The 25472-nt window shown below is 37.6% G+C and overlaps 1 protein-coding gene across 4 annotated transcripts in view; it reads left to right on the forward strand.

Annotated features, from left to right (window-relative positions):
- Nucleotides 1-25472, forward strand: part of LOC106071578 (leucine zipper putative tumor suppressor 2 homolog) — a 63888-nt gene that overhangs the window by 33819 nt on the left and 4597 nt on the right. For 3 of the 4 annotated variants that reach the window (XM_056007549.1, XM_056007539.1, XM_056007529.1), the window contains exon 3: nt 5230-6195. In XM_056007549.1, the coding sequence (XP_055863524.1) occupies nt 5242-6195 (954 nt within the window). In that variant the 5' untranslated portion in view covers nt 5230-5241. Of the gene's footprint in view, nt 1-5229; nt 6196-18347; nt 20137-25472 lie in introns of those variants that run through there. The other variant, XM_013231719.2, reaches the window with a different exon arrangement.

Genomic DNA, 25472 nt, shown 5'->3' on the forward strand with positions numbered 1-25472 from the left:
ATACATATCTTTATTTGACAAATACATATCTTTATTTAACAACTACATATCTTTAACAACTACATATCTTTATTTAACAACTACATATCTTTAACAACTACATATCTTTATTTAACAAATACATATCTTTATTTAACAACTACATATCTTTATTTAACAAATACATATCTTTATTTAACAAATACATATCTTTATTTAACAAATACTTATCTTTATTTAACATATATTTATCTTTATTTGACAAATACATATCTTTATTTAACAAATACATATCTTTATTTAACAGTGACACCTGCTATGTTCCGTGTTTTGATCCTTCGGCCCTTTTTTCTTTCATCTGTTTAAGCATTGGAAAAAAAATGTGAATCATAACTCTAGTAATTGTGTCAATCAGTCATATTGAGTAATGGCAAAGTAAACGATAATTAATTAATTTAGATTCATACATAAACTGTTAACAATCAAATGAGGGCATAATAGATTTTTAAAAAAATGTATTAACTTTCGTTCTAATTGTATATTAGAATTAGCAATGCAACTGTGAGTGTTCGAATGACTAGTGAGTGAGTGTAGGGTGGGATCATGTTGAAATTTTGCACAATTATTCCTTGTACCTTCTATTTTCATAAGCCTTTCGCTGGCACAGTGGTTAGTGTATTGGCTTGAGGAGGCTGAGTCCTCGAGTACGAATTTATGTCGTACTTTTTTTAAAATATAAAATAAATGTATAACCGTCACCTCCTTCTTCCCACCCCCTTCCCCAACTGGTCCAGACAAGTGATAGGATCATAGCACATTGAGGCAAGTGAAAGAATCATAGTGTATTGAGAAAGCTAAAAGCATGAAAGACTAATACAATTGGTAAAACATATTTCTAGTTGCACAGATTTATTATTGTATGTATTTGTGTTTGGTATCTTATAAATTAAATTTCAGATGTTATATTTAATTTTTAAATGTTAAAAAAAAAAAAGTTGAATAGGGTTAGAATTTCAACTGTTCCTCTGATATCTAAAGCACTATTGAATGTTAAGTTTCACTTCTACAGTAAAATCTTACGGACCATTTTTTTTTTTTAAATTTAGGTATTCGACACTTTTGTTTCTCTTCGAAGGGAAGTTTGTCTTTTTTAAAGTAGACATTTGTATACTGATAGTACTTTATAGTTCTCACAAGAGCTTCATCAGCACATAATTAACCTGTTTTTAACCTAATCACCTTCACCTTAATTGTCAATGTTTCATCACTTTTTTCTTATCTAGAAGTCTGCATCCAGTGCTTCTCTTTTTTACATATGGTTGCTTCCCCTTGAAACAACTAACCATTGGTTTTACAGTCCAACGTGAATTCCGTTGGTCTCCTAATGAAATAGGTCGTTTGTTATCTCCCCATTCATGTTTTATCTCCCTCCCAGGTACACATTTTTTCCTTTTGGTCTTTAGCCAAACTCCTGCTAGACAAAGATCTACATCTGTCAAGTCATGACTGTGTGTGCAACATTACTAACACCAGTACAAAATAGTCCACAGCACACTAGTGAACATATTAGAGTAACACTCTACTTGAAGTTACACATAAAAATTGTTGCTTTTTTTTTTTCCCAATACGTTGAACGTTAGACCAGAGTTTGTCTGGATATAGTCGTCTCATCACATGTGTCGTAACATTCACACACATACAACCGATATAGCTACCAGTAATGTATATAATCTTGCTGTTCTAGTGTTGATTGCATCAATCATCAACGGAATGGTGAAGGGAATGGTGAAGGGAATGATTTCTGTACAGACACATGTGCTGGTTTATTGAACTAGATTCTGATTTAGAACTCTTAAGATCTAGTCTACATCTAGATCTTTTTTAAAAAATTAATATTTATTTTAATATAAGTTTTCTATATATATATATATATTAATTTTAAACCCAATAGTGTGTAGATGCTATCTCTCTTAGTCGTTACAGCACATAATATCAGATATATAGTTTGTGAAGATGGTGATTAAGAATGTTATATATTAAATCCCAAACAAAAATATCTGTATAATCTATAAATATATGTGCAGTTTTTTTAATATTTTATCTTTACATTAACATTATACTATTTACTCTTAGATATAATCTTTACAACAACTTTCAGTTATTTATTTTACTCTAGCTATCTTGCCATTCCTATCGCCTAAATCTCTACACAAGGCTTATCTCCCTCTAGCTTACCACGCTCTTTCTATATACATAGAAACAGAATTAACTAATTACGACTAATTGATCAGATAATTGGTCAATTTTTTTTTATTGATGAATGATTGTGCAACGTTTCAATTTCATTCAAGAATGAGGTGTGAGAATCAAAGTGTAGGTAAATATATGTCGCAATATATGTAAGCTTTGTAAAACCGTCAGTTATGTTTTCACTTTCTGTTTCGCGATTGAGTTCATGTTTTTTTGAATAAAAAAGATATTCAACCAGGCTCGTCATTATTTTCCTTCCTGTATATTCATCGAATACATATGTATCTATGGAGCCTAGTGGTTTAAATATTTCTTTCTACTTGGTTTGTAGACGGGAAAAAAAAAAGAAAGTCACATGATTATGCATTTTTTTCTTCACTAGCGATTTTGAAAACAAAGCTTCTTTTTCTTGCTGTTCTGTCTTATTAGTTGTATTTTCCTTGCACATTTTTACAACATCAAAATAAATCAGTAAACCCGCCCTCCATCCAGGTGAGATGGTGTCTGCTCTGTTGCTCAACGTCAAAGTTAATGTTACTTGTGCAGATTTGTTTCAAAATATACAATTGTCCACCTCATCCAATCCAAGGGAAGTAATTGGACTTAACAGATGTCAACTTTTTAAAAAGTATTTTGTTATCTCCCTTCACCTGTGATTTTTTTTTTACCCCCATTTTTTAAAAAACATTTTTAGGTAAGTTTTAAAACAGTTAACATAGAAAGAAAAAAAAACTGCATAAAATTGTATCTCTACTTGATTGTGTGGGGAGTTCCTGCTCAGGAATTCAAACATTCAAATTAGTCTCTCGGTCTCTATCTGCTTATCTACACCATACATTTGTGCCTCAATGAGCGCGCGCGCTATTATGACTTTTAGTTCATACTAGTCGACCGGCGGTGTAGCATACCCCGCTATTTTGCAGGGCCGGCCATAGGCCACTGCCACCTATGCGACCGCAGTGGTCCCCACACTTTCATAGGACCCGCGCTAATTCTAGGTTTAAATTATTATATTAAACCATTTTAGAACTTATAACAGATTTTCCGCGGCCTCCTGATTTACCAGGAGCTCCTGAAAATCTCATGAAATTGCAAAATATACGAAAAAGTCATGGAAATCTCAGGAAATTATTAAAAATCTTTTAAAAATTCATACAAATCTCCTGAAATATATACACAAAAATTGTCATTTTGGGGTGTCATTCAATATGGAAAACGTCAATCCTACGCGCGATAAATAAAAACGGCTTTTGCATTACCCGTAATTGTGTAATCTGGTGAAAGAAGCTTCTCGCGCCTCAAACTAATGAAGAATTACTTGAGGTCAACAATTCTCGTAGATAGATTGAAACATTTGGTAATTCTTGCTATTGAGCGGGATCTATGTAGGAAACAGAATTATTATGATATACTGTATGACTTTGCTACACGCAAGGCTCGTAAAGTAATTCTGTACGTAGTAAAGAATGAATTAAATGCATAGACGAATTTATTTTCTAATACAAACTCTTAATTTTTACTTATTATCCGTATCCCTACCCAAACTTGGCCCCGCGAAATCCGTTTCACGTAGGGCCCCACAACGGTTGAGTTAGGTCCTGCTTTTTAGTGACGGGTGAATACAGAGTAGATTACTTGATCTCCCTTTCCTTTTTTTTTTTTCGCCGCTAAAACTACGTGGGGTAGAAATAAAAAAGAGTGATCTTTCTTGGTCACAACGGTTAAGTCCGGCCCTGCTATTTAGTAACGGGTGAATACTACTTGTTCTCCCCTCCCTCTCTTTTTTTTTCTTAGGTTAACTCTAGTTCGACTTGCAGAAATAAAGAGTGATCTTTTCTTTACTTCTTGTCCAAACTCTTGAGCCATGAAGATAATTATATATATATATAATCTTGATAATTATATTTATAGTCTTGTTAAAAAAATCGACTACAGCTTTCGCTAGTATAAGTCGCCCCATAGAACAAGCCAGGTGTCTTACGGATTTGTTTTCATCGTGTGTTTTTACAAAGCTTTTATCAACTCTGTCTGTCTGTGTGGCAAAATGTTTGTACATGTTTTTTTTTTCTAGTAAAAAGTTTGAACATGTTTTTTTTCTCCGATTTCCCATTCTCGGATTAAGTTGAAACTTTGCACATTTATTTATTGAAACTGACAAGACATGAATCAATAAAAAAAATTAAACAATTATTTAATTAATTGTTTGTGATTAATTATTTTGGTTGATTTCGAAATATATATGGATTTAGACACCCTGTTACGTTTTTTGACAAGTTTTTTCTCCCACTTCCCATTCTCTGGTCAAGTTGAAATTTTTAATAATTATTCATAGTTGATGAAGATACACGAATCAATCCAAAAATTAACCATTTAGTACTCATTTTAGTTACTTTTGTTGCATATAGCCATAAACATAAATAAATATAGACTGGAAAAAGGAGATAACTACATGTAACTTGATAACATGTATATCTATTGTTGTCGGATTTCCGAATTCTGAAAAGTTGCATGATCTTCAGTCTTAGAGATTAAACAAAACTACACTGCTGTATAATAAAGTACACAAAATTGCAAGTCACAAATGTTCGATTCATAAAACTCTTTTATCGGCCAGTCTATATTTATTGATGTCTATGTATATAGCACAAAGGGAGCTAAATCCCGTAATTTTCAGATGAATGGTAGCGGCTTTTTCCACTTAGATAAGCTTTGGTTTTAAAAAAGTATTCTTTTTTTTTTCTATTGCTTGTTTTGTTTTAAACTCTTCGAACGACCATTTATCTCACCGAAATCTTTAGAAGCGATTGGCCATGAATATAAATGCATTTGTGTTTACTGTTCAAAGCAGTGCCAACGAATGGTAACAGAAATGCTTGGGTTAGGTAGTAGTGTTTTTGATAATAATTTGTACACAAAACCAACTGAACATGTCAAATTAAAAGAAGTTAATTAGTTATTGTGTTTTAATAAAGACTAATTACATACCAATCCTGTCCACAGCTCCCGGTCAGCATGTCCGCTGGAATAGCTGCTGGACATCTTAGCGAGATGTCCGAGGCTGAGTTCCGTAACTCGGTGTACAGTCCAGCCTCCAGTTACTCTACGTACTCTCACGAGGTCAAGTACATCTTCAACGCGGCGGAGGACAGTGGGGACGAGTACACGGACTACAGCCACATCACCACCAGGGGGGCCAAGCACAACTCTCACACCCCACGGACTTTGAGCGCCACCTCGCACTCATCCTCCGCTAAGGAGAATCTGACCCCGCACAGGGAGGAGTTGGAGCAACCTTACCACCTCGTCGGCGCCTCAACCAGGACCGGCACTGCGGTGTCCTCTCGGGGGCCCATCAGCCCCAGAGCAGAGGAAGTGGTCTACTCCACCTCTCACTATGCGAACGGGCCGAGAAGACCTGGGCCGCCGCAGGATCATTCCGCCTGTGAGAGGGGGGACTATTACAGCCCAGTGGGGGAGCTGCCTCCTTATCCTTACGCCAAGCATTCGTACCCAGCATGGAAGAACAATAATATGAACAATAGCCATAATGTCTACTCCCCAAACCAGCCCACCAAAACGAAAAACTCCAACGTCCATTCAGAGCTAAACAAACAGCACAGGAACAGTGTCGGGGGCCAGCTGAACACTTTCCACAATCACCACCCGCTGAACAATATCAATAACCATCCCCCGTACCAGCAACCCCATCCTCAGGCCAGCGAGCCCCCTTACCCTTGCCCCCCACGCTACAACCACCAGCAGCACGTACGTAGGAAGACCTGGTCCCCTCCAGCCCTGAAAATGAGCCTCCTCAATGCTGCCTCTCAGGGCTCCAGGGTTTGCTACAGCAATGACTCTCTAGACTTAAGTGAGGACAATAGCATCGAGAGGAAAACAAAGAGTATGTCTGACGACCTGGATGTCACACCTCCACGATTAGCACCTATCAGTGGAGTACTGGCTCAGGTATGTCAATCCATAGTTAAACAGGTCTTGTTGCCACAAGGAGGGGAAATTCTCCTCAGGCTAGTGATTTTTTTAAAGTCTTTGCATAATCACATTTTAGGCATGAGCACATTCAGTGATACCATTCATCTTCAGATTTAGGGAAACGTTTGGCTATTATTTTCTTGTTTTGTATTGCAGTATATCTAGACAAAACGTATTTTGTAAGCATGGCTAAATGTGAACTTTTAGATTGTAACCTTATAGTAATTGTATTAATAATATACCCTATTCATCAAATTCTTAACTTTGGTGTCATAGAAAATTGTTGTTTAGTAGATCTACATTTTTAAAAAAGTCCTCTAATTTTCGCTCAAACCAAAAAAACATTTTTTCGGTCCTAACAGAAAACTCTTTCACATTTGAATCAAAAACATACTTTAAAGGCTGCTATAAAGTGTTGTTGAAGTACAGGTTTGACTTAGTAAATCTTGTCTCCACAACTGGTCGCTGTTGTTCCTATGGTCAAGACTTCGCACAGTACCCGGTATACTATCGAATGTACATAAAACGTCTAAAACTAAATCCTGCGGTTCATTGTTAGCGAGCAGTAGTGTTTGTCCAACGTAATGTACACCTCTACACTATTTTCTTTTAGATTCCTTGATACTGTTTAATTTCAAAGTAGCTTGAACTTGATCCTACCTGGCATATTTGTTCTATGTCGATCTTAACCAGAACTTGTCTGGCATATTTGTTCTATGTCGATCTTAACCAGAACTTGTCTGGCATATTTGTTCTATGTCGATCTTAACCAGAACTTGTCTGGCATATTTGTTCTATGTTGATCTTAACCAGAACTTGTCTGGCATATTTGTTCTATGTCGATCTTAACCAGAACTTGTCTGGCATATTTGTTCTATGTCGATCTTAACCAGAACTTGTCTGGCATATTTGTTCTATGTAGATCTTAACCAGAACTTGTCTGGCATATTTGTTCTATATAGATCTTAACCAGAACTTGTCTGGCATATTTGTTCTATGTAGATCTTAACCAGAACTTGTCTGGCATATTTGTTCTATGTAGATCTTAACCAGAACTTGTCTGGCATATTTGTTCTATGTAGATCTTAACCAGAACTTGTCTGGCATATTTGTTCTATGTCGATCTTAACTAGAACTTGTCTGGCATATTTGTTCTATGTAGATCTTAACCAGAACTTGTCTGGCATATTTGTTCTATGTCGATCTTAACCAGAACTTGTCTGGCATATTTGTTCTATGTCGATCTTAACCAGAACTTGTCTGGCATATTTGTTCTATGTCGATCTTAACCAGAACTTGTCTGGCATATTTGTTCTATGTCGATCTTAACCAGAACTTGTCTGGCATATTTGTTCTATGTCGATCTTAACCAGAACTTGTCTGGCATATTTGTTCTATGTCGATCTTAACCAGAACTTGTCTGGCATATTTGTTCTATGTTGATCTTAACCAGAACTTGTCTGGCATATTTGTTCTATGTAGATCTTAACCAGAACTTGTCTGGCATATTTGTTCTATGTAGATCTTAACCAGAACTTGTCTGGCATATTTGTTCTATGTCGATCTTAACTAGAACTTGTCTGGCATATTTGTTCTATGTAGATCTTAACCAGAACTTGTCTGGCATATTTGTTCTATGTCGATCTTAACCAGAACTTGTCTGGCATATTTGTTCTATGTAGATCTTAACCAGAACTTGTCTGGCATATTTGTTCTATGTCGATCTTAACCAGAACTTGTCTGGCATATTTGTTCTATGTCGATCTTAACCAGAACTTGTCTGGCATATTTGTTCTATGTCGATCTTAACCAGAACTTGTCTGGCATATTTGTTCTATGTCGATCTTAACCAGAACTTGTCTGGCATATTTGTTCTATGTAGATCTTAACCAGAACTTGTCTGGCATATTTTTTCTATGTAGATCTTAACCAGAACTTGTCTGGCATATTTGTTCTATGTAGATCTTAACCAGAACTTGTCTGGCATATTTGTTCTATGTAGATCTTAACCAGAACTTGTCTGGCATATTTGTTCTATGTAGATCTTAACCAGAACTTGTCTGGCATATTTGTTCTATGTCGATCTTAACCAGAACTTGTCTGGCATATTTGTTCTATGTAGATCTTAACCAGAACTTGTCTGGCATATTTGTTCTATGTCAATCTTAACCAGAACTTGTCTGACATATTTGTTCTATGTAGATCTTAACCAGAACTTGTCTGGCATATTTATTCTATGTCGATCTTAACCAGAACTTGTCTGGCATATTTGTTCTATGTCGATCTTAACCAGAACTTGTCTGGCATATTTGTTCTATGTCGATCTTAACCAGAACTTGTCTGGCATATTTGTTCTATGTAGATCTTAACCAGAACTTGTCTGGCATATTTGTTCTATGTAGATCTTAACCAGAACTTGTCTGGCATATTTGTTCTATGTAGATCTTAACCAGAACTTGTCTGGCATATTTGTTCTATGTAGATCTTAACCAGAACTTGTCTGGCATATTTGTTCTATATAGATCTTAACCAGAACTTGTCTGGCATATTTGTTCTATATAGATCTTAACCAGAACTTGTCTGGTATATTTGTTCTATATAGATCTTAACCAGAACTTGTTTGGCATATTTGTGAAATGTAGATCTTAACCAGAACTTGTCTGGTATATTTGTTCTATATAGATCTTAACCAGATCTTGTCTGGCATATTTGTGAAATGTAGATCTTAACCAGATCTTGTCTGGCATATTTGTGAAATGTAGATCTTAGATCTTAACCCAATTTTGCTTGACATACTTGTGATGTGATATTTTGACAACAGTTTCATTTCTAACTTAGTGTCCTTTGTTTCAAGTGAGTTCAAATCTGGATCAATAAACCTCTGTTCATTCGTTCGTTTATGGCAGTGTTTCTCAAACTGTGTGCCGCGGCACACTAGTGTGCCGCCGAAGATTTGCAGGTGTGCCGCGGGAGTTTTCAGAACGCCACACGTGCAGCGTTACACAGGTCTGCCTACTATTAAATGTTTATTTTACATTGCGACGACATCCCCACTTGCAACGACCAGTAATAGTAGTGGATCGCTCCATAGTGACGGAAAGGGGTGTTAGCTCTTCAGGTTATGGAATTGTCCACTATACATATATCATTATAATGACTCAAATGTAGGCCGCCTTAGCAGACGCACAGCAGTTCTTGAATTGGTAACGATAATAATAAGCGATGTGTTTCGTGTAAATTGTTTAGGTGTATGCTGATAATAACAAATTATTACTAAGCCTTATTCATTGTTATCCATGGAGAAATACGTTAGTAAGAATGAAACTGCGGAAGTGTTCAATGAAAAGCAAGGAACCAAACGAAGGTACAAAGAAGATTACATTGGATATGGTTTCATATCTTCTGGACCTGAAGATGCTGCATTGCCATTCTGTCTGATCTGCAATGCAATTCTGTCGAATAAGGCGCTTGTTTCAAGCAAATTGAAGAGACACTTGGAAACAAAACATCCAGCTGTAAAAGCGCAACCGAAGGAATACTTCGAAAACATCAGGGCTTAACAAAACAGACAAGCTTAGAAACTTACGAACTACCTAAAGCTGCCAGAAAAGGGATTAATAGCAAGTTATAAGAAAGCACACACAGAGGATGAATCAGTCATTGCACCAGCTTTAGCAATAGTTGTTGAAACTATCTTTGGACCAGATGCCGCCAAAAAAAGTTTAAAAAGTTCCTTTTTCAAATGGTACTATCTTGCGCAAAATTGAAGACTTATCGTCAGATTTACAAGTTCAAATCTGCGAACACTTTGACGTGACTGACGATGAAGTGTCTCTGCTGTGGTCTCTTCAAGTTGATGAATCCACTAATGTTAGAGGCAAAGCCCAGCTGCTAGCTTTTATTCGGTTCATAAAGGATGAAAAATGTGTCAACGAATTCTTATTTTGCAAAGACTTACCAACTACGACCAAAGGCGAAGATATTTTTAAGTGGTGAACGAAAACATTTTGCTATTCAAAGTACAGTGGAGAAAAACTTTGTAAGCGTTTGCACCGTTGGCTGTCCTTCCATGCAGGGAAATAGAAAGGGATTCGTCACTCTTGTGTGTCAAGAAAATCCAAATGTATTAGTTGTTCACTGCATGATCCACAGAGAAGCTCTTGCCTTCAAGTCTTTGCCGAAAGATTTGATGTCTGTTCTGGATCAAGTGATTGAAGTTGTAAACTTCCTCAAATCTCAACCGCTTGTATCCCGACTTTTCTCCGGGCTTTGTGAAGCAATGGATTCAGACTACAAATGTCTCCAGTATTACACCAACATTTGTTGGCTCTCCAGGGAAAAATTGTTAAAGCGTGTCATCCAACTCAAGGCTGAGCTGGTTTCATTCTTGGAGGCTGAAAAAAAAGACTTTGGATTTTCTATTCATGACCTGATCTGGTGGGTTAAGGTGACATTTCTCTCTGATTTATTTGACAAATTAAATTCATTGAATTTAAGTCTTCAAGAACCATCGGAAACCATCATCATTGCATCCTCAAAACTGAAGTCATTTGGTGAAAAGTTGTCTTTGTGGCAAAGTAAGATCAAGAAAGGACTGCTTTCCTACTTACAACGAATGTGCTTCAAATAAAGAAATCACCCCCGAAATTCTGGACACTTTGAAACACCTGCAGTCAATATTGCAGCATTACTTTCCAACAGTTGGAAGTAATGAATATGAATGGGTCAGCTATCCATTTGGAAACAATGAAGCTACAAATCTTACAACTGAAGAAGAAGAGCAGCTCATTGATTTAAAAAACGATGCAGTTCTTAAGTCAAATTTTGCCGAGAAAGCTTGGATGTGATTTGGATTTCAATCAACATGTTATATCCTGGAATCAGTTTAAAAGCAATCAAAATAATTCTTCCATTTGCATCTTCATGGTTTTACGAGTTTGGATTTTCAGCACTGACTGAAATCAAATCTAAGAAAAGAGAGACTTCTTACAATAGTCGATGACATGCGAGTTTGTTTGTCGACTTTGGAGCCTCAAAAACAGGCACACCCTTCACATTAAATGTAATACTTAAAAACACGTAAAATCTTTTTTTCTTTTTATTATAAAACAACTGTTGCTCTTCGTGGTGTGCCGCGAAATTTTTGTAGTTTGTTTACTGTGCCGGCAGCCAAAAAAGTTTGAGAAACACTGGTTTATGGTAACGTTTTGAGTGCTCTACGAAGTGGATCAAATGTTGATGTCTTTGCCACGTGCTTGAGTTTAATGTTCAGATGTCATTGCTAAGTGTGTGAGTTTAATGTTCAGATGTCATTGCTAAGTGTGTGAGTTTAATGTTCAGATGTCATTGCTAAGTGTGTGAGTTTAATGTTCAGATGTCATTGCTAAGTGTGTGAGTTTAAAGTTCAGATGTCATTGCTAAGTGTGTGAGTTTAATGTTCAGATGTCATTGCTAAGTGTGTGAGTTTAATGTTCAGATATCATTGCTAAGTGTGTGAGTTTAATGTTCAGATGTTATTGCTAGGTGTGTGAGTTTAATGTTCAGATGTCATTGCTAAGTGTGTGAGTTTAAAGTTCAGATGTCATTGCTAAGTGTGTAAGCTTAATGTTCAGATGTCATTGCTAAGTGTGTGAGTTTAATGTTCAGATGTCATTGCTAAGTGTGTAAGTTTAATGTTCAGATGTTATTGCTGACATGGGAGGTCACCAACAAATGATACTGGTATGACAATACATAACTAATTTAGGCCTACATTTTTTTTATCTATACAAAATAGAACTTAAAAAGAACAATTCTACACTACATCTAGAATATAGATCTACCGTTCTTTGTAGAGTGTCAGTATTCTTTCACATGGCTGTATTTTTGTTTGAGTGTAACAGTCTCGTTCTTCGGCATATGTGAGCTATAATATGTGATCGTGATTTGTGTTTGTGCCCTATTTTAACTATTTTGATAATAGATATATTTATTTTGTACATTCACTAAAGAGTGATTGAATAAATGATCATATCAATTATATCAATCCATATATTGAACCGAAGACACTTCATGTAGATCTCTAAGCAGTAGCCACAGGCCAACTCCTCACCAGACACAATGTACATATTGACATAAGGCCCAGATTACAACTGCTCGAGGTTGCTTGTTTGGGTTACACGACTACCTCCCCTCTCCGGTAGGTAATTGGCTAGATGCGTTCCGATGTCACGTATTTAGTCAAACAGTTAATCCGTTGACGCTGACCTCTGCTGCCGCCCCCTGACGTCTTCCGGTCTGTGGTCTGGCTATCCGAACGGAGGAAATCAATATCTCTCATCTCGATTGTTTATGAACTAATACTGCTCCGAGGGTTGACACTTGTAAAATGTTCGGGTCTACGTCTAGTCTAGTCTGAATATATTTGTGCTGTGAATTGGTCAGCAGTGTCCTTTCATTAGCTCCAGCAATGACACCAAGATAATTACCTCCCACCTCTTTTGTGTGTGTGTGTGTGTGTGTTCTTCTCTGCCCTGTCTAACCCATTTGTAATAGGTGGCTAATGGTAATACTCAATTGTACCCTAGCACCTGGAGAAGTCAGGCTTTACCTTATAAAAATATATTATTCCTGGATTTGTAAGCAATAAATATATTTACTTTATTCGTTATAAAACAACCATTTCATAAATGTGCCAACTTTGCACTAGCGGCTAGCTGTGTTAACTTAATGATGTCATTTTAATGTTGTTATGTTTATTACAAAGCTTATATTAACTCACTCTGTCTGTCTGGTCAAAAGTTTGTACACGTTATTTCTCCCACACCCAATCTCGGATAAAGCTGAAATTTTGCACAATTATTTCTTTTATCTGACAACACAAACATCAATTTAAAAAAAAACAACTATTAGTTAATTAACTATTGGAAATAAATTATTTTGTTTGGTATCTCAAACAAGGGAAAGAAATGGTAATTGACAGAAGTGTGGTATAAGCTGAATTAGTCCTCATTATAGGTCGTCGTCCGTGTCTTAGTGAACATAATTGGTCAAGTCTATAGAAACAATAAATAACTCTACAATCTTCCATGTTCATAAGCTCTCCACTATCAGAGTTGCTACAGTGTTGGCTCGAGAGGCCTGCGAAGGCTTGAATCATGAGTTCGAATTCAAGTCATTCCCCTTCCCCCTTTTTTTTTATTTTTATATATGCTTTTTTTTATTGTTAGTCTAGATCTATTACAAATTTAATTACATGACTGATCAAACTAATTGATACAAGTAAGCTAAATACAAACTTTTGTGTTGTTGTTTTTTTTAAGTATTTTTAAAAATATTTTCTTGTTTTTATTATACTGTGAAATCAACATTGACAACTGAATAACTTATAAAATTGTCTGTTTATTTGTATTTTTAATCTATTTTTCGTCCCCCCCCCCCCCCCCACAAAAAAAAAAAAAAAAAAAAACATAAGATGTCAACTTTGTCTTTGTTAATTTTTTTGTCTTCTGCTTTGTCTGTTTTGATGAATTTTGAAGAAACTTTTATTTACAGGTGGTAAGATGCATCCTACAAAAGGACTTTTTAAAAATATTATATGACCAGTTTGAATATTGAAAAGATATCGATGTCATTGTGACAACCATGTTGGTTGGTCTGTGTATGTATTAGTTACGTTCCATTGCTCGAGGTCTGAGCTCAAATTACGCAATCTTTCCCTTTCCCGTGGTTTCTTTAATCACTACGTGGGCCATATTTGTATGACTGACATGTTACAAGGTGACTACGTCGTAACTTTTAATGACTTTGTACGGAGATTGTGCTAGGTGTATGGAAAGTCTTGTCTTTAAAGGAGTATGAAAGGAGTTAGTGCGTGTGTGTGTGTCATAGCTATACCCCCGGGGAAGGAGGTCTCTTGGTCACACCTGGATGACGCTAAGTTTGGAATTTCCCGACTACTTAATAGCAAAATAAAAAAAAAGGGGGGGGGGATAGGGGCCGTGACAGTCACACTGTTGATGCAAACTTAGATCTAGGATGACACAAAGCACCTGATGGGATAGTTGCCGTGACAGTCACACTGTTGATGCAAACTTAGATCTAGGATGACACAAAGCACCTGATCGGATAGGGGCCGTGACAGTCACACTGTTGATGCAAACTTAGATCTAGGATGACACAAAGCACCTGATCGGATAGGGGCCGTGACAGTCACACTGTTGATGCAAACTTAGATCTAGGATGACACAAAGCACCTGATCGGATAGGGGCCGTGACAGTCACACTGTTGATGCAAACTTATCTAGGATGACACAAAGCACCTGATCGGATAGGGGCCGTGACAGTCACACTGTTGATGCAAACTTAGATCTAGGATGACACAAAGCACCTGATCGGATAGGGGCCGTGACAGTCACACTGTTGATGCAAACTTAGATCTAGGATGACACAAAGCACCTGATCGGATAGGGGCGTGACAGTCACACTGTTGATGTAAACTTAGATGACACCTGATGAGATAGTTAGTTGACATTAAAACACTGGTGGCAGTGGCACAATAAGTTGCGATATTTTATGTTGAGTCTCATTTCTCTGGCCCAGTTCATTGTTCGTGTCTCTCCCCCCCCCCTCTCTCTCTCTCTCTCTCTCTCTCTCTATATATATATATATATATATATATATATATATATATATATATATATATATATATATATTTCGTGTGTACATTCCAAGGCTGGTGCAACAGCTAAATGTGCGCAGAAATCTCAGTGGACACTTTGGTACGATGTACGGAATCAATGTTGACTCGTACTCAGCAATGATATTGATGCTGAGGGCCACCAGTTTGAACATTACTCACATTTATTTTTCCAATTAGACATTAAGCTTTCCATGTCCAGAAATTTAGCATTGTAGAACGGGAAATAAATTGTCTATGACAGTTGAAAGTGTGTATACATTTTTCTGACGCACCCTGTATACATATATATATACAGACGAGATGTTACAAAAATAAATGTTCAAAATGATTAATTTATTTATATAATGATTAATATTATAATATATAAAATGATTAATATATTTAATATATATATATATATATATATATATATATATATATATATATATATATATATATATATATATATATATATATATATATATATATATATCGTTCTCACTTTCTCTCTCTCTTTCTCACTCTGTAAGCCTATGTATATCTCTCGCTGTCTCTTTCTCACTCTGTAAGCCTATGTATATCTCTCGCTGTCTCTTTCTCACTCTGTAAGCCTATGTATGTCTCTCGCTGTCTCTTTCTCACTCTGTAAGCCTATGTATGTCTCTCGCTGTCTCTTTCTCACTCTGTAAGCCTATGTATATCTCTCGCTGTCTCTTTCTCACTCTGTAAGCCTATGTATGTCTCTCGCTGTCTCTTTCTCACTCTGTAAGCCTATGTATATCTCTCGCTGTCTCTTTCTCACTCTGTAAGCCTATGTATGTCTCTCGCTGTCTCTTTCTCACTCTGTAAGCCTATGTATATCTCTCGCTGTCTCTTTCTCACTCTGTAAGCCTATGTATGTCTCTCGCTGTCTCTCTTTCACTCTGTAAGCCTATGTATGTCTCTCGCTGTCTCTTTCTCACTCTGTAAGCCTATGTATGTCTCTCGCTGTCTCTTTCTCACTCTGTAAGCCTATGTATGTCTCTCGCTGTCTCTTTCTCACTCTGTAAGCCTATGTATGTCTCTCGCTGTCTCTCTTTCACTCTGTAAGCCTATGTATGTCTCTCGCTGTCTCTTTCTCACTCTGTAAGCCTATGTATGTCTCTCGCTGTCTCTCTTTCACTCTGTAAGCCTATGTATGTCTCTCGCTGTCTCTTTCTCACTCTGTAAGCCTATGTATGTCTCTAGCTGTCTCTTTCTCACTCTGTAAGCCTATGTATATCTCTCGCTGTCTCTTTCTCACTCTGTAAGCCTATGTATGTCTCTCGCTGTCTCTTTCTCACTCTGTAAGCCTATGTATGTCTCTCGCTGTCTCTTTCTCACTCTGTAAGCCTATGTATGTCTCTCGCTGTCTCTTTCTCACTCTGTAAGCCTATGTATGTCTCTCGCTGTCTCTTTCTCACTCTGTAAGCCTATGTATGTCTCTCGCTGTCTCTTTCTCACTCTGTAAGCCTATGTATGTCTCTCGCTGTCTCTCTTTCACTCTGTAAGGCTATGTATGTCTATCGCTGTCTCTTTCTCACTCTGTAAGCCTATGTATGTCTCTCGCTGTCTCTTTCTCACTCTGTAAGCCTATGTATGTCTCTCGCTGTCTCTTTCTCACTCTGTAAGCCTATGTATGTCTCTCGCTGTCTCTTTCTCACTCTGTAAGCCTATGTATGTCTCTCGCTGTCTCTTTCTCACTCTGCAAGCCTATGTATGTCTCTCGCTGTCTCTTTCTCACTCTGTAAGCCTATGTATGTCTCTCGCTGTCTCTTTCTCACTCTGTAAGCCTATGTATGTCTCTCGCTGTCTCTCTTTCACTCTGTAAGCCTATGTATGTCTCTCGCTGTCTCTTTCTCACTCTGTAAGCCTATGTATGTCTCTCGCTGTCTCTTTCTCACTCTGTAAGCCTATGTATGTCTCTCGCTGTCTCTTTCTCACTCTGTAAGCCTATGTATGTCTCTCGCTGTCTCTTTCTTCTTTGCTTTCTCTTTCAATATTTTTGTTTCTTTCAAACACAGAGAGACATTCTAGTAGATAACAAACGCTGAACGAATGATGATAAACAATTGCTTTTTGAAGCCTAATGTATTGACTGTTAAAAAAAATATATTAATCATTTTGAACATTTATTTTTGTAACATCTCGTCTGTATATTGCACAGTAAAAACCTTTTTTTATTCTGGCTTCACTTGTTCTTTCATTTGACTGTCACACAAATAGAAATACCTACTATCAGTAGTCTCCAGCCTCCCATTCCCTTTTTCTTTCTCTCTCTCTCTCTCTCTCTCTAAACAAGTATAACGGTGAGGATGCAAGGTATTTTTCTTTGTCCTTACTTGAAGTTTTTAGCAGCATATTGAGTAGTGCATATAGAGTAGTGCATGCCTGCTTGTCAGTTACTGTCTGTTATAAACTAGTGTGGAAGTCAGTGAAGTAAACCCTTCCCAATCGTTGCATACAAATTACGCCGTATATGTGTGTAGGTAGGTATTTTATAATTTAAAGGTTTTTGTAGTAGAATTAAATGTGCAGCAGTGGATTGCACATTTCAAACCATGGTTTTTGATTACATCATAGTTCGTCGTTTATAAATAGATTATATTGAACTCTTGAAGGGTTGTTTAGTTAAGTATCTTTGAGTTCACCTCGCCTCAACTAGACCTCCTACTTTACGTTGCTGACATCACCAAATGACAGACCTGGAATATTAGAAGGAAATTGACTTTTTTTTCTTTGTTTGGAAAGGGGTCCGGCACGTTAGGAAATCATTAGTATACTTTAAGTTTGCCTGAAGCATTTTAAATGAGACCAGGGAGCATGCTATAGTTATGCAGACAGTAGCGGCGACTTGTTCATTGTTCTACCCATAGACATAGGTCTATGGTTCTGGTTGTACCGCAATAAATTTGAAGCGCTTAGATCTAGTTCTGACTGGTGCAATCAACTCTGAATTTGTGAGAAGTATGGAAAAATAAGTTAAATTATAGAAATCACCTTCACCTATCCCTTAGTTTGTTGGACCGATGGGGCACCACGCAAGATTTATGGACCGTCTTTCTACATTCCTGTCTTTTGTCTTGGAAAGAACCTCTTTCAATGACAGGCCCATCCATTCTTTTATGTTGTCTTCCCATCGTTTTCTCTGTCTGCCTCTTCTTCTTTTTCCTGGTACTATTCCCTGAAGAAAGGTCTTTGCGAGCCACGAAGACCTTGTAATATGACTATAGAGTTTAAAAGTTTGTGTTTTTTTCACAATAGTTAGCAGGTCATCTTGGGGTCCAATCGCTGCACTAATCCTGTCTTTAATATCTTCGTTTGTGATGCGGTCTTTAAATGTAGTAGTAAAGTAATAGACTAATTATAGAAATACTTCTCATTTAGCAAGTTAAAAAAATGACACAAGAAATTGTTTTTGTGGTGTGGTGGGGTATTTGTCGCCCTACGCCCTCTCTCCTTGTTTCCTTCCTACCCCCAGCTTAGTTCAGAGTGGTCAACTGCGACGTGAGGTAACACCAGCTTGAGACGTCATCTCCCCCCGCTCCTCCTTTCATTCACGTCTTTTGTGTGGGAGATAATAATAGTCACGAGATGACCTCATTGACCCCCCCCCCTCCCTCCAATTCTTCTTTTTCATTTTCAACCTTTTTTTGATGAATCAACGTAACTAGCTCTGACCCAGGCAGGAGACGAGGGGGCGGTCCCTGTGACTGACAGCTAGACCGAAACGCAAAACCAAATCCCAGTTGTAGGCACATAGCGTATGTCCTATTTTTGTTTTATTAGTTCTTCAGTCACCGACTTGGTCGTGTCTCGTACCGCTTTGTGATGGTTTGGTCTCACCGCCACTGATGTCTACATTGACCCTGTGACTCCATGGGGCACACACGTAGTTTTGGGAAGTCAGTCTAATCTCTAGCCTGCACATTGTGTTGGTAGAAAGGTAGACCGATCGCTTTCGAACGGATATTTAAATTTGATCGTTTTTGAGAAATCATTGTATGAAATTCATTTCCTAATGGACTATGTATTGGTCACGTTTCGACTGTGTTGATCCAGTGCATTGTTTTTTTATATAGATTCGTTGAAAAGTCATCTTTATATTATTATAGGATAACTGTATGCAATTACAGGCCTAGGGTATAGATGATCGTAGGTTCAGACCTTTATTTTGTCTACTATTTTGGTGTTTATGCAGTTTTAAGAAACATTGATTTGAATAGGTCTATGTTGATATCGAGGTAAGGCTATAAGTTACAGCTTTGATAGAAACCCTGGCATACCTACCACGACGTGTGATAGTGTTGAATCAAACATTTGCCCCCGCCCCTTACTCCAGTGTCAACATTAGTTTGGAGGAAATTCTTGGAATGCCTGATTAGGTTTACTTACGTGTTCAGCGCCTGTCTGCCGTTAATTGCTTGTCACATACATCGGATCACCGTGACACCTTACCTATGTGTTGATGGAGACACAGTTCGGTTGAAATCAACTTGTTTCAAAAGTGTTGACCATTGGTACAAACTGCTTTTTTTTTCGCTTAATTTCAGTTTTGAACACTATAATGTTAGGATTTGTGATATGTAAGGAATGATGCTCAAAACTAGATCTATATTGTTAGTGTAGATTATTGTTAGCATAAGCCTGCCTACTTTGTGATATGTAAGGACTGATGCTCAAAACTAGATCTATATTGTTAGTGTAGATTATTGTTAGCATAAGCCTGCCTACTTTGATCGTTCCGTAAGCAACAACTTATAGACTAAGGACTTATGGCCAGTGATGTGTTGTGCCAAGCGTCCACTATGGCTAATTTCAGTGCTAAGCCTTACGCCATCATGGAGTTTGAGAGCCTGCTGGCCACTGCCATGTCATACCCCCATAGCAACGGACACGCCCCTTCTCATCAGCGTCGGTGTCACCGACCGAGGGGATTAGATGATGAGGTTTTCGTAACAGGCCAGCCTGAAGTGCAGGTCAGCCGAAAGGTCAACGAAGTCAGTTCGGCATCTCACTCAAGCCACCACTTGTCCCAGGCCACTTGGGCCGACACGGCAGATAAATTTACATTAATTGATAGCAACCTTAGACACAGGGGCAGGTCCCCTTCTGATAGCCACTGGTGTAACCATGAGAATGCCGTGACACAAGCCGTTTTCTATCCTGGCTCGATTTCATCCGGGGATCATCTTGACAAATTAAACTCAGCACCAATAAATATCAGGTCTAAATCTGTGGTAAGTTTTTTGTGTTTGTTTTTTTGTGTTGTACTGTTGGCAGGCCGACAGTGAAGTATGACGCTTCTAAATCTCTAACTCACGTATTCACTGAACGTGTCATTGTACTCATCTGTTTTTGTGTGTCTATTTACAAACAAATACAATTAGCGCAAATGTCTAAGAAGTTTAAGCAATATTCCAGATTGGTATTCGGTGTTGTTATTCTGTCTTCTGTTACCATAGCAACAGTCCATACAAACACTGCCACCATAGCCCACATCTGTGACACCACTTATCTGACCCCCCACCAGCAGACACATTCAACACAGCAAGTCTCCGACCTGTCTGAAAACAAGTTTGAAATCTGACCCTGTCTAATTGTCCTCTTTTCTCCCCCCCCCTTTTTTACCTCCTCCTCCTCCCCTCCCTCTCTGTTTGTTGATCGAAGTGGATTGAAAAAAAAGGAGGGGGGGTGTTTTCTTTAAAAAATATCAAAATTAGCTTTAGATATTGGGGATGGTGGTTTGGGGCTTTCGGTTGATTGAAATCCCGTTTAACATCTTTGGTTTGTCTTACCACCATCTGATTGAACTCGTTTGAACATACACGAATTATTGAACGAATTAATGGGGATAGGGCTGGGCGACGACCCGCTATTGTAAGAACACGTCCTTTATCTTCACTGACATTTTTGTCTTCTGCGTTCATTGAACAGTTCATCTGACGCCTAATAAAACTATTGATACTTTCAGACGTTGTCGTAGGTTTTTAAGTATAGAATCCTTTTGATTGGAGTGTGCCACAGTGTGGGAGTGACAATGGTCGTCTAGACTACTAGAGACGGTAAATTGAAACTTGACCCGTCGAGCGTAGATATTTCTTTGGTCTGATATGTCATGGGTCATCTCCCTTAGGAATGCATGGCAGTTTCTTTTGATTGTAGACACCTCAGTCATTTGCAGGTTTAATCTTGTTGTCATTCGATAGCATGGTAGACATCCGATAGGACCTAAAACAAGGACGATAACAGTTAATCAGTTATGTTACCACAAACGGAATTCACTCCTTAGCACTTCGCCGGCGCCTGAGTAATGTACCGTTGTGTGTATGGGGGATTCCTAATGAAATGCTATAAGCGGAAATAAAAGAGACTTATAAAAATATTGTCTTCGAGAACGAAGATCAAGGAACAATGCATTAGTTCAAGAGGGGACCTACTTAGTTGTCATCCTTAATGCCCGAAGTCTCTTTTGGTGAACACCTTTCTTTGTAAAGATCCCATCGAGAAACCACGACTTGGTTTGCCTGTTCACGGTGCAATGGACAATGAAGAAAAGAGAGAAAACTAGGAACCCACTCTGCTTCTTACTTTGATACCGGCTCATGGTCGAGTTCAAAACTGAAGGCGGCCATCTCGTCGGCAACACTTTCACCCCATAGCTTCTGATATATGTGCGGGAAATCTTGCTGCTTCTTTACCTGCATTGCTTACCGAACAGATGACCCTTAGGTGGACCATTAGGGGGCTGCATCTGAATTGATATGAAAACACAAACTCACTTTGTAATAGTGTTTTCTTTTTCTTCTAATAATAATAACGTTTAGCTTTCAACTACTGCGAACTTGTGTCTAACAAAATGTATTGGCCGCAGGTCTTTTTACTTCCAGCTTCACAAAATGAACATTTACATTTTTAGTTTTAAACTTTGATTTGTGTTTGTCTTCCTTATCGCTGAAATATTACTTCCTTCCAAAATACCCCTTTATTTCCACAACTTAAGCGCAACTGTTCCTCTTTATCAGCCATATTGTAAAACAACTTCTTCAGATAAGTTGCTCGTCTTGTGAGCTCTCCTAGAAATGTTCAACTACTTAGCAGTCTGTGCATTAGAAAGAATGTTGCCTGCAAATGTTATGATATTTTTGAAGTTGGAAATGTTGAGATGTCTGACAAGTCTGGGGGTGATGACGTTACCACTCATCTTGTAAGCTTTGAAATGTCATGCCCTTGTGTCTCCTGCTTCATATTGAAAAGAAAACAAAAACCTCTCCCCGTGACTTCAGAACTGTTTGATGTTCCGGATGAAGTACCGGGAGAGGGGGGAGTAGTTCGTTTGCTTTATGCACATGCCCTACATCAAATTGACAGCCTGGAAGGTCTGTGTTGTTGTCAACTCTTCTTTGGAAAGAAATGCGCCAACTTGTCTCATTTTTTGGTCTTTATTTTAGTTTAAATGTTAGTAAGAAATAAATTTTACACCATACAATGGTCACAAATTGCATCTAATACATTCGTGATTTTTTCAACGAGATATGATCTATGTTAGGCATATATATCATATTATAAATGTTATTTACCCAATAAATTGTTTGTTTTCGTTGTCCACAATATTTGTGCGATCTGTTACATGCTATATATTTGACCAACGAAAAATAACATTTGGGCTCACCATAAAGCTGTATCTAATAAATACTACGATTAGATCTATACTTGGACCTATTATACACTACGGAACAAGTCTTTAAACAGTTTTCTTGCTACGTCCAATATATATTTGCCCAAGGCCTTCATGTTTCTATCGATAAGTATCTATCAGTATTTGTGCGTAGTATGTATCACACAATTCAAAAGGTTCCAAAAACCAGATCGAGTCTCGTGGTCTGATTAAAATCACATGTTATAGTATAAACATAGGTTTCATTCTGTCTCTGTTAGGCCTACCTTTGCTGGCCGCGGTGCACATTTTGAAAACCGCTAACATTTTGTCTTATTTGTTATTTCAGTACTTCAGTATATGCACAGAATGTTACTACTGTCGATAAAGTTGAATGGCCTTTTGTGAACAATTTTACTTATTTACATAGCATAAGTTTGGAATCCTTCCTAGTGTTTCCACCCAGATACAGAGTGTCTGTAAAAAGAGTTATTATATGTGTCCATGGAATAAACTTTTAATTCATCATTCATCTATTTCTTTCTTGTTTAAACAGCTAAGCCGATATATTGTTCAAGGACTTGGGTGTATGGCAGTGTGAAAGGATGTTACAAAGGGTTAATGACAGACAGTCTAGATTCTGTTGATTCTTAGAGCAAGAACTCACCGAGCCAATATAAATTGAATGTCGGTTTTGTTCAAGTTTGCTTACATGTCAGATGCTACATTGAATATACGTAATTTGTAAATCCTTACTTGTGTTGAACTATACCTAATCAGCTGCTCCTTAGGAGAGGCCATAGAAATGTATGAACATTCTAATTAGGACTTCTCTTGGACGTTTATCACCAGCAAAGAATAATAACATGACCTCGTGATTGACGTCATATCCTTTGCACTTTACCAATCGCTTGAACTGCAGGTCACGTTCACTTCATTTCATAGATGAATACCAATTGAGAAGTCTAGAGATAATGCACCACTTCGGATCTGTTCAGTCAGACTCTGCATGTCAAGTTTTACAATTCTGTGCCAAGTTCAATAGAAAAGCTTGGGGAGGGGGCATCTATCATCTTACAGACTTTGAACTCTCTTACATTCTACATTTTGTTTGGAGGTAATCAAAGAAACATAAAGGTCTTGTTCTATCTACTGCTGCCAATTTGTATATATATATATTTGTAAAGTCATTTAGTCTTCTCATGCCATTAGATCTAAGCATAATTCACTAATCTGCTCAACTAGTATAAGAAATACACAAGCTGTCACACTTTTGGGCCACTATCTTATCTTACGTATTCTATTTCTTGGTGCTTTTGTTTGTTGTTTATATGTAGCGGCAATGTAGCCAATGTCTACTTAAGTACACCTTGGCAGTGTTGACATGTGATTAGTAAACAATACTTGCATCTCAGAAGGTCGGCATCCACTTTATGCTAGATAGTCGGTCTATTTATGGTTATGCTAGATATGAAAGACAACTGTATATTGAAAGGTTAATTTATCACTTTCTTATATTCAAGCAGACACCATGAGGCTATTCGTGAAGAATCCTTAGTGATGTTTGCATAAGGTTTTATTGAATTAGAGATAAAAATGTTCAAACTATTGCTGTACTATGACGCTTTACAAAGACATAGCAGTACTTTAACAAAAAATTGCTTCACATATTCCGGCACTTAAAAAAAACAAAAAAAACGAAACATACAATAATTTCATTGAATTTAGTTGTGTTTACACAGCTTCTATGAACTCACTCCGTCCGTCTGTCTGTCTAGGTGGGTTTTTTTACACGTTTTTCCTACTTCCCATTTTCGGATCAAATTGAAATTTCGCATTTATTCATTGTCGATGACTACTTTTATATCAATTAAAAATAAAAAAACAAATTAATCAGTCAGTTAATGGTAATTAATTAATTTTGTTCTATATAGAAAAGGGGAGATAAAATTTGCAACATTGAGAGATATTGAACGGTAGTCTCCCTTCACTCAATATAAGCTTTGTCTGTTGTTTTAAGTTTTGTTTTTTTGTTTTGTTTTATTTTGCTTTGTTTTCTATAACGTCAGTGGAAGAGCTACTGATTGCTTCCCACTACATAGATCAATAGCATGCAGGTTGAAACAACAACTGTCCTGAGTTCTATACATAGACTTCCAATCCACTGGTTCGGGGAAAAGATTTCAAAACACTTGTCCTGTATCTTCACTTGTTTTTGTTGTTCGAAGGAAGGTGAATGTTACAGAAGAGCGATAACCTTTTGTGTGTTTGCTGGCCGTTGTGTGTGTGGGACGAACAAATGCTGACATCATCCCCGTCTCAAGTGGACTCAACGGCTACTACTTTCATGTTCACTTTCACTTAACAAAATGGTCGCCCCATGCTGCCCCTCCTCTCCCCGCTCTAGACTCTGACTGCAACGTTTGTCTCTGCTCCGTTAGTTCTAATGTTCTATTCAAGTTCAGGTGGACACAGCACCGTAGCGGCTACATTGTCCAGCTACCGCTACATTGTCCAGCTACCGACACTAAACTTAGTTATCCCCGGACATTAGCCTGAGGGAAGGTCTATTTATTTCTTGTTTAGTCCAACAAGGCGGGACAGTGAAGTTTTATGACCACCGGAAACTGTAGATATGCTTGTTCCCCGCGAATCCCAGCAGTGGTTCTATAGAATTAAACTTTTATCTTTCATCGCCCGGTACAGTCTTTTAATGTGACACTTGACGCTAGCCTGTGGTCAGTGGGAGTTACTTCACCGTGACTCAATCAGTCAGCTAGCCAGACTTGACCATTGACAAAAGTAGCCACTAGTAGCCTACACCTACGACCCATTACATTTATTACTAGTCTTTTAGGCTGTATATTTTACTTGTGTGGTCGTTATTTTCTTTACTGAATAACGATTTTCAGCAACATC

This window comes from Biomphalaria glabrata, chromosome 1 (assembly GCF_947242115.1).
Source record: "Biomphalaria glabrata chromosome 1, xgBioGlab47.1, whole genome shotgun sequence".
NCBI classification, from domain to species: domain Eukaryota; kingdom Metazoa; phylum Mollusca; class Gastropoda; family Planorbidae; genus Biomphalaria; species Biomphalaria glabrata.